The sequence below is a fragment of the Harpia harpyja genome, chromosome 9 (genome assembly GCF_026419915.1).
Source record: "Harpia harpyja isolate bHarHar1 chromosome 9, bHarHar1 primary haplotype, whole genome shotgun sequence".
NCBI classification, from domain to species: Eukaryota; Metazoa; Chordata; class Aves; order Accipitriformes; family Accipitridae; genus Harpia; species Harpia harpyja.
Window position 1 is genome coordinate 32,905,723 of NC_068948.1, and position 13,671 is coordinate 32,919,393.

At 44.4% G+C, this 13,671-nt stretch overlaps 1 protein-coding gene across 2 annotated transcripts in view; it reads left to right on the forward strand.

The window, feature by feature from the left end:
* Positions 1 to 13,128, forward strand: part of BRAP (BRCA1 associated protein) — a 15,762-nt gene extending 2,634 nt beyond the window's left edge. Inside the window, exons 5-13 of one of the 2 annotated variants that reach the window (XR_008236472.1) lie at positions 1,448 to 1,561; positions 2,050 to 2,198; positions 4,291 to 4,366; positions 5,004 to 5,142; positions 5,636 to 5,745; positions 7,419 to 7,508; positions 9,419 to 9,522; positions 10,750 to 11,581; positions 11,620 to 13,128. Coding sequence is in view for 1 of the 2 variants with exons in the window: in XM_052795473.1 (XP_052651433.1) it covers positions 1,448 to 1,561; positions 2,050 to 2,198; positions 4,291 to 4,366; positions 5,004 to 5,142; positions 5,636 to 5,745; positions 7,419 to 7,508; positions 9,419 to 9,522; positions 10,750 to 11,110 (1,143 nt within the window). In the remaining variant the exon portion in view is untranslated. Of the gene's footprint in view, positions 1 to 1,447; positions 1,562 to 2,049; positions 2,199 to 4,290; positions 4,367 to 5,003; positions 5,143 to 5,635; positions 5,746 to 7,418; positions 7,509 to 9,418; positions 9,523 to 10,749 lie in introns of both variants that reach the window. The other variant, XM_052795473.1, reaches the window with a different exon arrangement.
* The last annotated feature ends 543 nt before the right edge of the window (positions 13,129 to 13,671 follow it).

A 13,671-nucleotide genomic window follows, 5' to 3' on the forward strand; every position in this document is an offset into this window, starting at 1 on the left:
GCTGTCTGGCTTCGCTGGCCAGCTGTTAGTCAAGATTGTGCTTTATCCTCGGAGAAACAGTCCTGTCCTATTGCCCAGAGAACTCCTGAGGCTGCTGACTAGGATTAGTCCCACACCTTGACCCAGAGGCAAGTGTCTGCCATGTTCTAGCTATCCTATTTCTTGTTGGCAGGATATTTAAAAAAAAAAATAGTAAGGATGCACAGTTCTCTGCTATCTCAGAGCATATTCAAAAAGAGACTGGTGTGTTGTACTATGCTGAACAGAAAGGACCCAGCCAGTGGGGCTTCATTTGCATCTTAGGAAAGACTTGTTCTGCTTTTCTGAGGAGCTGGGTGGTCTTACAGCAACAGTCACCCCCTAAAACTGAGAGCCTAGGGGATGAACTGATAACCAGATAACACAGTTTGCTGCTTGCAGGTCTTCCTAAGCTATGTAGCTTTAAGCATTCCCCTTGCCAATTCCTTTGTGGACCCTCTCGGTTGTACCTTCTTTTCTCCCAACAGCAAATGACTTATTTTGTGGTTGGGGGAGAGGTTTCCCCCAGCCCTGAATGCTGCGCGAGATATTTCCTGTGCCTGTTGTACAGATGTAGTATTTGTGTGCATTTTGGGCTATTTGCAGTAGTTGCAAAGATGCATTTTGTATATCACTGTATCAAATTACATGGGCAAATATCTGGTGCTAAACAGCCTTGCACCGAAAACTTGTACGCAGTTCACCCCAAAATTCCTGTTTCTTAGGAAATTCCCTGAAGCCCTGTTCCTCAGTGACCCCTGATGGCTGTGTCTGCAGGTAGCAAAAGCAAATCTCAGGGGCCTTTATGCTTCTGGCCGGAGTGAGCAGAAATATGGGATCATGGCATTCAGCTAACTTGCCTTAATCTGGTGTGATCGTTTGCAAGAGAAAGGGTTTTGGGAGGGTACTGAGTGAAAATGGATGATGTATTTGACAGGTTTTGTTTTGGTTCTGCCTTTTTGCAAGTGACTCTCGGGCACGGTTCAGAGCACGCCTGAATTGTGATGGGTGAAATGGATCTTTCCCACAGCTAAATTGTCGTTCCTTTCTCTGACACAAGTATCAGTATCCTGCAATGTGGCCCTCTTAAATTTTTCCAGAGACCAAATTTGCTTTGCAAATGCACTGAAATTGCTGACAAAGTGCAAAACAGATGCTGAAGGGAAATCCGTTATTCCTGCTGAACGCTCAAATATCAGCGTAGCTGTCACTGCTGTGAACTTCACTTCTTGTCTTCAAGTGGTAACACTAAACCCAGTGCCAAAATGCAATGCCTGCTGGCAGGAGCTGACTGGCTGAAACATCTCCTCTGGTATTACGGGGCTTGGTGGAGGGGAGAAGAGAGGATGCAGCAGATTTCTCCTCCTCTTCCTCGGTTGTATCAGCTGCGAGTTTTCTTTTTAACTGGCTTCTTTTGTTCTGCACATAGGCTGATGCAGATAGCTTTTATATGGCATGCAATGGCCGGCAGTTCAACTCAATAGAGGAGGATGTTTGCCAGCTGGTGTACGTGGAAAGGGCTGAAGTCTTCAAATCAGAAGATGTAAGTTTGTTTTGTTTTCCCTGAACTTCAGAGAATTTTAGCAGGATTATTTGGACTGGGCAGAACGCTGCAAGAACTGCTTAACTGCATCAACGCAAAGCCCATTTCCCATTCTGGTGCTACTTGGGAGAGTTTGTTTGGTGACTTCATGGGCTTCATGCCTCACCACTGCAGCATCTCTGACCTAACCTGCTGTGGGTAGTAGATCTAGTGAATCCGGAAAACAGAATGGGGCTGGCTGCAGATGCAGCAGCCGCACTGAACCCGTGCTGTGATGAGGATCCTGGCTGTGGTCTATTGAATGTTGTGGATCACTTTTTTTTAATAAATTTCTAACCACTGTGTAGACTCACAGGATTACTTTGTAGTGTTTTTGTACCCTAGTGCCAGCACTAATGGGAGAGAAGTTTGACTTTTTCTTATGTGGGTGCTTAATTTATGGTGATTGGAAGGTGCTGAGCAATTTGTCTCTGCTTCTTCTTTTGAAGGGGGCCAGCCTGCCTGTGATGGATCTGACAGAGCTCCCAAAGTGCACAGTGTGCCTGGAGAGGATGGATGAATCCGTGAATGGGATCCTTACCACACTGTGTAACCACAGCTTTCATAGCCAGTGTCTGCAGCGGTGGGAGGACACCACGTAAGAGGCTTTTTTTTATTTCCGCATATAAAACTGTGTTTTGAGTGTGGTGGTTACATGCTGACAAGACTGGTTCTGCTCATCAGAGTGTGGGGGCAGGAATTACTGCCAGTTCTAATGCTCTTTTTTTCCCATTAAGGGACTCCCAGAGAGAAATCTCTCCACCAAAAGTAATTGAACAATGTTTCCTATGGGCCTCACTCCTAAGGCAGGAAGGGAGTTGTAGAGTAATGCTGATTATTTTAAAATATTGTAGGATAAAAATACTGGGGTAAACAGTATTGGATGCACACACAGCCCTATTTCACTCAGTCTTGTGTGTCTGTTCGGTCATTCGTTTCCTCAGCATAGCTGAAGCTGCAATGTAGACAGATCTGCACATCTGGCTGGAGCTTAGGAGTCCTTTTGGGAGCCCTGCAGTCTTGCTGTCTTACTTAGGTGCTAGGAGAGGATGAAGAAGAGCTGGGCAAGAGCAGGTGTACAGGGCGACAGGACTGGAAAGTGAGACATAAAGGAGGCAGGGAAGGAAGGGAAGCGGGGAAGCAGCTCTTCTTTTTGCTACTGCTAACCCTCTTCTGTTCTTGCTCTTACCATCCTTCACATCCTTGTAGATGGGGATTTCAGTGTGTCTGGCCTGACTGCAGAGCCCCTGACTGGCACCCAGGTGCTGCTATCAGTTGATCTTATTTTGCATTCTTCTGGACACTGTTTCCTGTTTTACTGCACATCAGGCAGTCATAGATACTGCAGCACAAGGCTGCCGATCTTCGCTGTGTTTTCTTCTCTGTCATTGGTACCCATGATTGCCTGATTCTCTGATGGAGTGTGAGGAAAATTTTAGCCCTCTGTATATCATTTGTAAGCCAAAGTAACAGAATCTTGGTAAGATTAATCAGATTTGTAGCTTCAAGTAGATTGTACATTCAAGTTCATGGACTGCTTTTCTCTGTAAATCAAAACCAGTTTAACTTTGAAGCAGTGGAGCTTAGCCAGTGTAGGAGAAAGATCCAAAACAGCACTTAAATATCTAATATACAATTTAAGCAGAACTTGTGCTCCTAGTCTAGCAGAACGATAAAAGAAATCCCTGTCCACCTTGCTTAGGCGCCATGGAGGCTCTAAGTGCCTGAATTTGTATAGAAAGCTGACTGCAATCCAATTGTCTCCTCCCTTGAATATTTCTGTAGCTTATCCAGCAGCTAATGAAAAATACATAAACAGTCCTGGCAACGGGATACACAGCCTCAGTTACCCTGCTCCCTAGCTGAGCTTCTAGTGCTTAGGGTCTGGACAAAGGTTCCTTCTGGTCTTGGGTCTTCTGTCTTTCTGGCAGCACAGTGGTATAGTTTGAAAAGAAATGATAGCAGGGTGCCTGCTACTGATTCTTTTAGGGTACAGTTATGGGATATTCTTCCTGGAAGAACTGAGACTGAATCCATTGGGTTGGGGTGAAATTGAAGCATCAACTCACCTCCTTAGGGTTGTTTTAAGTACTAAGGTATATTTGCAAAGTGTCAGTACCTCCCTCTGTTACTCAGCTGTCCTCAGCAGTGTGTAGTTACAGCATCCTTCCACAACAGTGTGTAGCTGCTGCTTAAAACCCTGCAGGTAATAGAGAACTGAAGATGTCAGCTGGCAGCAGTCTGGAGGAGCAATATTTAGAGATGTATAACACATGTATACAAGTGCTTCTTGCAATGTTTATGGCTGAGGCAGGGAAGTGTTTCTTGAGCTTGGTCGTGGCTTTTTTGCTTACTGGCAGAAGCTGATGTTGCTGGCAGCCCCACTAATGCTCTTGGTTGCAGATGTTCTCTACACTTGGACTGCAGCAAAACCAGATCAAGCTCAGACTTTGAAATGGCTTTGGAAGAACTGTTCTTTGTTCTTCTGTCACTTACTGGCTTAAAAACAGTAGCCTTGTGTAGAATGGAGGCAAATTTGAGTGGGGTAAGTGTGAACTGAGAGATGTGCACATGTAGGGAGTGTGCCACTGCATAAGGCATTTACTTTGAGCTGTCTGGCTCTCTTTTTAATTACCATAATATTAAGATGGAGCTCCTTGTGTCTAATCATGATGCTTATTGCCCTCTAGGTGTCCTGTCTGCAGATACTGCCAAACGCCTGAGCCAGTGGAAGAGAACAAGTGTTTTGAGTGTGGAGTTCAAGAAGTAAGTAGGTGGGTGGATGGTGAGATCTAGACTAGATCTGACTGCACAAGTGCTGTAGTTGCTTTTGGGGTTAATTCTGTGGCTGCTTTCAGGCTGATTTTTACCGAACAGTGGTGTATCTGCTTTCCGTTTGAGTTGGAATCAGTACTGGGAAGGGATCTTACCTCCCAGGTTTCCTGTTCTGACAAATCTTTCTGATTCTTAGAAAGAAGTATTAGCATATAAGCTGATCAGAGTGTGCATGATGAGTATGATAGCAGGCAGCTAAACTAACACTGAACTTGGTGATCACTTCTAGTCTGCACTCTTCAAAGCTTGCTTTTGTGGTTCTGCTGAGGCACCTTATTTGTTAGTCAAGGCCATTCTTCCATCCATGCTTGTGGTAATTTATCAACCTGCCCAGCACCTGCAGGCTCGTAATTGGCTTGAATGAGCAGGTACCTCCTTCTCTTTAGCCTTCCAGCTGAGCAAAGTTTCAAAGAAGGAGGGGGGAAAGCAAACACTGTTTGCTTTCTAAGGAAGTGACTGGATGTACACAGCATCAGCAGGCCATCGGTGTCAGATCACACTTTCTCAAAGTGCCGATACCACCACTTGACAGTGTTGTATATACAGAGCTTTCTTACTCTGTTGACAGAACCTTTGGATCTGTTTAATATGTGGGCACATAGGCTGTGGCCGGTACGTGAGTCGACACGCTTACAAACACTTTGAGGAGACCCAGCACACCTATGCAATGCAGTTGACCAACCACAGAGTCTGGGACTATGCTGGAGGTAAGCGCTCTCTCCGCCCCTCTTGAAGGATGACCTTGTTTGTAAAACGGCTTTTGGGACCCCTTAGTAAGAGTACTTGTGGTAGTGTTTGCTTGGAGATTAAGGGGTTTGCATCTGTACTAATACCTTGTCTTTTGGGAACATCCATCTCCTCTCTAATAGCAACTTTTGTTGGTCTGTAGCAGATGGAGGAGGGAGAACATGATTCGGTAATGAACTGGGGCGGTCCTGTAGTCTCTGTGCAATGTGTTTGTTACTCCCTTTCCATCAATTTGCCCTGAGGTATGGGAATGGGCTGTTGTAATAAATATCCTGTAAGGTGTCTGTGCGAAGTCTGCTAAATAACAAATACATCTGTTGTTGGCTTTCTGCCTTGCTAATATGCTGTTGCAGCAGTCTGCATGGTTAATTGTGCTGCATAAAGTATTTCCACTGGTGTCTACCTGGGTGTTCTTAAGCTAAATCTCCCTGTGGTTGAATTTTCTCTCTTCAGATAACTACGTCCATCGACTGGTTGCAAGTAAAACTGATGGGAAGATAGTTCAGTATGAGTGTGAGGGAGATATGTGTCAGGAGGAGAAAATTGATGCCTTACAATTAGAGGTAAATATTTTGGCTTGTTGCACTCTGCATTTTGCTGCTGCATGGAAGGGTTTCAAATCCAAATCCAATATGACTACAGGACAATTACATCAGCTTATGCAGCAGACCTGCTCCCTGCATGTAGGCAATCATCTTCAGGCAGAAGCAGGATGTTGTTACTGCCTTTTTTTTTTTTTTTTTTTTTTTAAAGAAAAAAACCCCCTCTTCTTGGCTCTGCAGAGCCGATGCAGCTAAGTGTAAGCTGGCTGCAGTTTCATCCTGTGTTCACTAGTAGATTGAAGATTAGCTGGTTACACTGCTACAAACACTCCGGTCATTGGAGAGAGAAATGGGTCCAAATGCCCAGACTCACTTGCCAGACCCTTCCTAGTGGATCTGTGACTTGGCTTAAGAGCCAGGATGTGTATGGAACTGTCAATTCTAGTAGTTTAGCTTGTAAACTGGACAAGCATGTAGGAATCCATAGCTGTGTGCTTATCTTGGCTATCAAAGAAGGCTGACAGGCTCGTCTGATACCAGCCCTGTTCTGCTCCCTTCTCTTGAACAGATAATGATTTTTTTTTTTTTTTTTTTTTGTACCTGTTGGCCAGCTTCTCCTATCCTAACTAGAAGGGTAAAGGAGAGAAACTCAGAATTACTGCTCCACTGAGCAGACACACTGCAGCATGATTTCAGCTGCATTAGACACAAGGGTATCTGAGGAGGAACAGCCCATAGACACCAGACTTTGTAAGCTTATTGCTCAAATAAATATTTGGTTGCTTTTCTGTGAATTTTCTGAGTAACGCTTAGATGCTAAACCAGCTATTTTTAACCCTTTTTTCTGGGAGGTTGGTGCTTAAAGTACGTAAGAATTCTCTGTCTAGCTTATGAGATCTAAATATTTCTAGAGAGAATGAATTTGGCAGTGTATTTTGGCGCTTGGATATTACTGAGAGTGTTCAAAGCTTTTTGCACATGTTTAATTCTGTAGTGAATGCCTGATTTGGTGCTTATTAGCCTGATGATAAGAAATGATCACGTTTTTGAACCCTCTCATAACTCATTTGCAGAACCAGAAAGGAAAAGATGGGATGTAAGGCATATATCCTTGTTCTGATGCCAAAATAACATCAGAATGGGCCATACATGTTGGAGAGCAATAACTGTGTATAGTTATACACCACTGAGAATGCTTTCCCGGAGATGTTCTTACAGTGAAGCTAGATATGTGCATTTACCCTTCTGCCTTGGGTTTTGGGCTGTAAATTGGAAACTCAGCAACTCAGCCTTTGGGATCTCAGATGCACGACAGGGATGGTTGATGCTTCATTTTCTTGTGGAGTGTAAAACTTATAGAGGTTTATTGCTACTACAATGAAAAAATCTGTCTCCTCTTTAAAAAGTTCTTGGCATGATACTGGGTACAGCTTGGTGGAATTTATACTTGATCCTTGCTGTTGTTCTCTAAAGGCTTTCCTTGTTTTCAAGAAATCAAGTAATTTGGTTTTGAAATCAAATTGGTGGAACACATCTGCTGGATCTGCAGTTTGGACGTATGTTCAGAAAGTCCTGTATGCTTAATTTCATCTGATTAAATTGATTTGTATATTGGAGCCCTTTGGGCTTCTTAATCAGCATAGCCACCCTTACGGAAAAGTTGACTGTTCTGTGTATATCTTCTGTGTTTATAGTACTCATATCTGCTAACAAGCCAGCTGGAATCACAGCGAATCTATTGGGAAAACAAGATTGTCCGAATAGAAAAGGATACGGCTGAAGAGGTGAGCTCTGCTCTGGGTATGTGTGAAACTCTGCTGAAACAGGCCCCTGGACACTGTTAAGTTAAATGGGAGATGGAGCTGTTCACTCTCATGCAGCCTGAATGTTGCATGACGTGACGAGGCTTTGCATAGCCTGTTTCACTACCAGCTGAGAAAATTGGCTCCAGGATGTGTCCCTTATCTCGATGCTCAGATCTAGCAATTTGCTGCTCAGTGGTGCAGAAGTAGGTAGATTGCCACCTAGATTGAAGGTTGATTTAAATGTGCTGCTCAGGAAACTGCAGCAGTGGTGAAAACAAGTCCGTGCTGCTGCAGGATCCCTGCTTGCCGATGCCATCCGTCTCACACTGACATGTATCTCTAGGGAAGGTTAGTGTAGCATAGACAATATGACTTCAATTTGCTCGGCTGCAGAAAGTGGAAGCTGTCTTTCTGCTCCAAATGCATATTGATTTGCCCTTTCTTTCTGATCCCCTATCTCTCCTCATCACCCTTTGGGAAAAGTTCGGAGTCTCCACCTATAAAGCATCCTGTAGGCAGGACTCCTTCAAAATGTCATGAGCAAAAATCCAGTGAGAATATTTTAATGCTTTTCACTCTGCGTAGATCCTTTCAACTAGGTTTAAAGTTAGTCAGAATTTAGGGTTGAGTCCTTAACTGAACTTTCTACATGACTCCTAATTAACCATTTAGTATCTGCAGTTAAGTAGCATTGTAAATGTAGAAATTATGACCGTTGAAATAGTCGTCATTGGTCTAAAGAACAGTCCCAGAAATCTTATAGAGGGCCTTATAAAAGGAAAAGATACAGCAAAAATCATCTTGCACATGACCAGAAAATATGATTCACAAAGCAACTTCAAATTGAAACAACTATGTTATTTGCCCCAAATGTGGTTTCATGTTTAAAGATCCTTATGATTTTATTCAAGGCACTTGCTCCATGTAAGTCTTGTCTGGATCAGTGCCACTATGCAGTGTATTCCATTATCAGTGCTCAGGCTACTTCCCCAAATTAACCATCAGCTGCATAAACATTCAGTGATTAAGGCCGGAAGGCTTAAAACCTGCTCTGCATTGACTCTGGCATCGGTGAAGGCACCACGTGTGCTGACACTGACGTTTATCCAGATTGCTCCTCCAGCAAAGCATTTTTCCTTTAAATTTCTGCCTCCACTACATGCAAGCATGCTTTTGACCCTAATATAGGGGAAACAAGTATTTCTGTCTATAAATCTCCTGTAGGTCTTATGTTAGAAGTTTTGACGTGTTCTGTGCAGTGCCTAGAGAATGAGAGCTTGGTTTTCTTCAGCAGTAGCAGTCTTGAGTTGTGAAGTAGAGGGGAAGAGGAAGCCAACGTACGTGTGTTTCTGTTTGCGTTTTGCATGAGTAAGATATTCGTGTCAGTAGGTCACTGCCTTATGACAGCAAGCTGCTGAGTCAGTGCTGAGCAAAGTAGCATGTTAATTTTCAGACTTTGACCATGCTTATTTGAGGTTTAATTTAAAATGAGCAAAAGCCTGGCATTATAAAGCCTTAGGATGGAAATTTAAGTTTGCTGACAGAAAAACAGCTGAGAGAATGGCTAAATGAATGCTTAACTGCAGTCAATAAGAAGTTAAGGATCTGATGCAGCTTTTGTTTGAATGGGGTGCCTGGCACAGATAGGCAGCCTGAGTTGCTGTTCTGTGAGAGCAGCTTCCACGGCAACGTGGTTCCTTGTTGGGGTACTGCGAAGTGTAATGCAGAGGGTCTTCATCAAAATTAAGCCTTTTCTTGACTCAAAGCTTTTGCTTATCTGGATATAGTAATTGGTCAAAGTCTAGAAACCGCTCCAGAAAATTGAATGTCATAATGAAAGTGCAGAGGACTTTGCTCTGTGTGAAATGCCTGTGTGTTTGTTTTTACAGATTAACAACATGAAGACCAAATTTAAAGAGACCATTGAGAAGTGTGACAGTCTGGAACAGAGGCTGAATGACTTGCTCAAAGAAAAGCAGTCTGTCGAAAGGAAGTGGGTACCGCTGCCAGGTTTAGTTCCATGCAGCCATTAAAACTCTGCACAGGGACATCCAAAAAGAAAAAATCTTGCTATTCCTGGGCAGTTTTGAGCTATTTAAACTGGTATACTGAGAAGACAGCTTATTTTAAAAAAAGCTCTCATTTCTGTAGGTGTTCACAAATTGAAAGTGCCTGTTGAGTGGAACACAGCTTTTGGGCTTTTGGCTCTTTTTACATGGTCTGCATATTTAGCATTCAGTAATCCTTCCTCTGCTTGCTCAGAAGTAGATGCCAGTCTGTTTTGCAATTGGCGGATACATCCAAAGAGAAGAAAGGCAGCTCAACAGAGGCATCTCACCCAGCACAGAGAAAAATGTAGATCTTAGGAAGTGCCTACATGAAAGATGTCAAGCATGGAGACTCTGCGGATCAGTGTGTTCCAGCTCCCTAGGTGGGACTGGTGCTCCGTTCCTCCTAGCCCACCAGGCCCCTGGCACTGCTGCCCATCCAGCAGTCCTGGTTGGAGCAGGGGACCCAGGCTAGTGAGCTGTGGTTCATGCAGCTCACCTTGCTGAGTGGAAAGAAGTCTGCGTATGATGCCAGCAAACTTTCAGGGCAAAACCACTGAGTTGTTAGGAGCAGGGAATTGAAATATGAGGCTACTGGTACCCTTGTGGGAGCATCTTGCTTCTGAGTGAAGTGGTACCTTCAGGGTCTTGTACTCGGAGTGTGGCAGGAGCCAGCATCTGGGAGTCCCTGACTGCCCTGAGCTCTCTCAGGACGCCATGTAATCTCTGTGCCCTTTTTGGCACCTATTCCCCAAGTTGTGGATGCATATTCAAGATTACAGTCCTGTGCTTCCAAAGGCACCCTGCCTTTTGGCATTTGGTACAAGATGGAATTGCCTAACTTGCAAGGGAAGGGATTCTCCCAGGTTTTGCGGTCTGAGGGACAAAGGAAGGGATTCTGCTTTACAGCATCCTGCAGGTAACACCATGCAGGCAAACAGGTGCTAGCAAGCCTTAAGCTGGGTAGAAAATCCTGGGGTGGGATTTCATAAGTCCTCTTGTGTTGCCTCCCCTTGCCCATCTTTTGCTGGAAAACCAAATTCCAGGTGGTCTTGGTGGGGCTGGGGACTGCTGGGGGTCAGCTGCCCTAAGGATGGGAAATAAAAAGGGTGCAGTAGTGTTTGATCTGGTTATAGTACACTGCTTTCCTGACTTGTGCTTCTATTTGTAAGGTGTTCTCAGCTGAATAACAAAGTGGCTAAACTTTCCAATGAGCTGAAGGAGGAGCAAGAACTGAATAAGTGTTTGCGAGCGAATCAAGCCTTGCTTCAGAACAAACTAAAGGAGGAGGAGAGAGTGTTAAAGGAAACCTGCGAACAGAAGGACCTGCAGATCTCTGAGATCCAGGAGCAGTTGCGGGATGTCATGTTCTACTTAGAGACGCAACAGAAAATCAATCACCTTCCAGCTGAGACCCGACAGGAGATTCAGGAAGGACAGATCAACATAGCAGTGGCATCTTCCGCCAGCTCCTCCACAGGGGGCACGGGCAAACCTTCTTCCAGGAGAGGCCGTGGCAAGAGGGGCAAATGAAAATCAGAATGCCGTGCTCCCATACTGGAACTGGCCGTGCTGCTGGTAGGCCAGGCTCACCTCTTGGGACCCTGTCTGGGAACGCCCAGTTCACTAAAGCTCAGCTAGAAATTGTCTTCAGAGCTGCTCATAAAACTGGCTGCCAGTCAATGGAGGTGTCTGTGGTATTTAAAAGCATTTCACTGCACTATTTAGCTATTTTTAGGCAGATCTTAATGACTGTTTTGCCTTCCTACCTTTTGAAAGCCCCTCCTATCCATGCATTTGACTTTCTTCTTGGAGAGTGTACTGTTTTGGGGTGGGTGGGTGTGTACATGTTAAACTTTGCATTCCCCAAGGGGATGCTGTAGAGTAGGCTAGGCCCAGTGTGTAAGGCTTTTGCAGTTCTTCTCCTGGATTAAAAGTATTCTCAATTAAGAAATTATTTCATTTAATAAACAGTGTAAATTAGATTCTATACATCTCTTTTTAGTATGTGCAGCCCTGACACTGCAGAACTGCTAGTGCAGGAGTAGAACTGTAGTTTGGAAGTAAAAAGGAATGAGGTGTGGAAAATAAACCATCTTAGTGGTGTAAGAAGCTGAACGAGTCCTAAAGGCTTGTAACCTAGGATATTAAATGCTTTAAGGGACTTTGCTACTATCTCTGTCTTCATTTTAAAGATGGCCTTTGAAAGGCCAGTGCTTGCTGCCTTTGGGGCAGAAAGCATGAAAGATTTATATTCTGGACACTGTTTAATGTGGTTATTTTACAGGCATTTCTACAAATTAAATAGAGCCATCTTTGCGAAGACTGGTACACGTTGTGTATTAACAGCTGCCACAGTGTTCCGATCCTCCTGGAGCAGGGTGCGTGTGTGTTCCCTCTGTGAGCTGCAGTAGCGGTATGTTGGCATAAGCTCCAGTGCTGCTATCCTCAAAACGAGGGGAGGAGAATGACGAACACAGCATTTTAAAAAATCTCTTCCTACGTGCCTGTACCCAGCCTTTGCAGTAGCTGCTGGCCCCTACCCGCAGGGCTGCCGTCCTCGGGTCTGCAGTGGAGCTGAGCGCCCTGCCCTGTGATGGGACCCTCGCCGCTAGATGCAGCTGTTGTTTCCAGTTACCGTGATCACTTAGCGCTGCCTGTTGCGCTCTGAAATGTGGCTCTGTCCAAAATCTCAGCTGGCAAAACTTTTGTATTATTTGCCCCAAAGGTATGCAGATCCTGTAAGGGAAATTTGCGGACAAATCCAGGTGGTTTTTTGTTGGTTTTCACTTAGAATATATATCAGACTTGATGCTCTGGGGTGGGAAGAGTTTTACCCTGGCTGGAGAAGCGACTGTCCTGGTTGCTGTGTTGCACTCAGCAATCTGAGCGTTTAAAGGCTAATCCTTTATTAAAAATGGGTGGGGGAGTCCTGCAGTTGTCTTTTCAGACCATAGTATGATCCTTTTCCATTGTTCGAACTGCAGGAACAGCCATGATCTTAGTCTGTAACACTGAAAATGCAGCTCTTGACTTACCAGCTCCAAACTGGAACAAAGTAGTAAAACAGCTAGTCCTTTATTGCTAGAAGTTTGGGCAGTTGAAAGGAATGAGTTACAATAAACAGAATGACTCTCGGAAGGTGAGTCGTTATAATCTGCTTCCTGACTTTATGGACTGGAAATGTTGAACTTCCTCACTTTGAAATACAGGGCGCTTGTTAATGCACTCATTGCATCCCCTGCTTGGGTTTGGAGATCTGCCCCAATCATCTGGAACTTTGACCTTTTCTAACTTTGTAGCATGAATGTACACTAACTTTTCTAGAGTGTGGATTGTACAACCAGGCCTCTGCCTTCTGTAAATTATTCTAAGGACCTAGAGATGTACAACACAGCTTGCTCTCCTATAGAAACTATTTTATTTAAGATATATTTTTACACCATCTAATATCCTCTGACCTTTTGCTGAAAGCTTGCTTTGTGTAGAACACTAAGATGCTGTACTGTATCTTGGAATTCATTTTCAAAAAATGTGATTGAAAATTAAAACTGTGCAGTATTTTTGTTTGTGTATTCAACTGGAAGCGGAGGGAGGAGATGGCAGGGAGAACAACAAAACATGTCACTTATTCTTTTTGAAGTCTTCTACTTTTTAACTTGAAGGCAAAGCTGTCCAAACGAGCTCTTAGTTGTGTTTGGGTTGGGGGGAAGTTTGGTTCAGCTGAGCTGAGAGGAGCAGATAAGACAGGCTAATTATCTCTGGCTCATGAGAAGTGGGCAGCTCATGCAGAAAAAGCAAGGGTTGTTGAATAGTTCTGTGTTAAACCAAATTATCCTCAGTCCTTGAGTCCCCTCAGTTTCTCCTAAAATCATCCCAGGTGACAAGGCAGCCTGTGGTGTCCACCTGGGTGTTCATTCACTGCTGCAGATCAACCAGGCTTCCCCCAGGCTCCTGCTGGGTGACGCTGAGGGCACCCTTCCTTGCGAGACTTCCCCCGTGGTGGGACCACACTCTCTCTGGCTGCAGGGCAGAAGCAGTACTGATGTGGCTTAAGCCCACACGTGGCTCGTGGTGAAGGGAAAAGTCCCAGG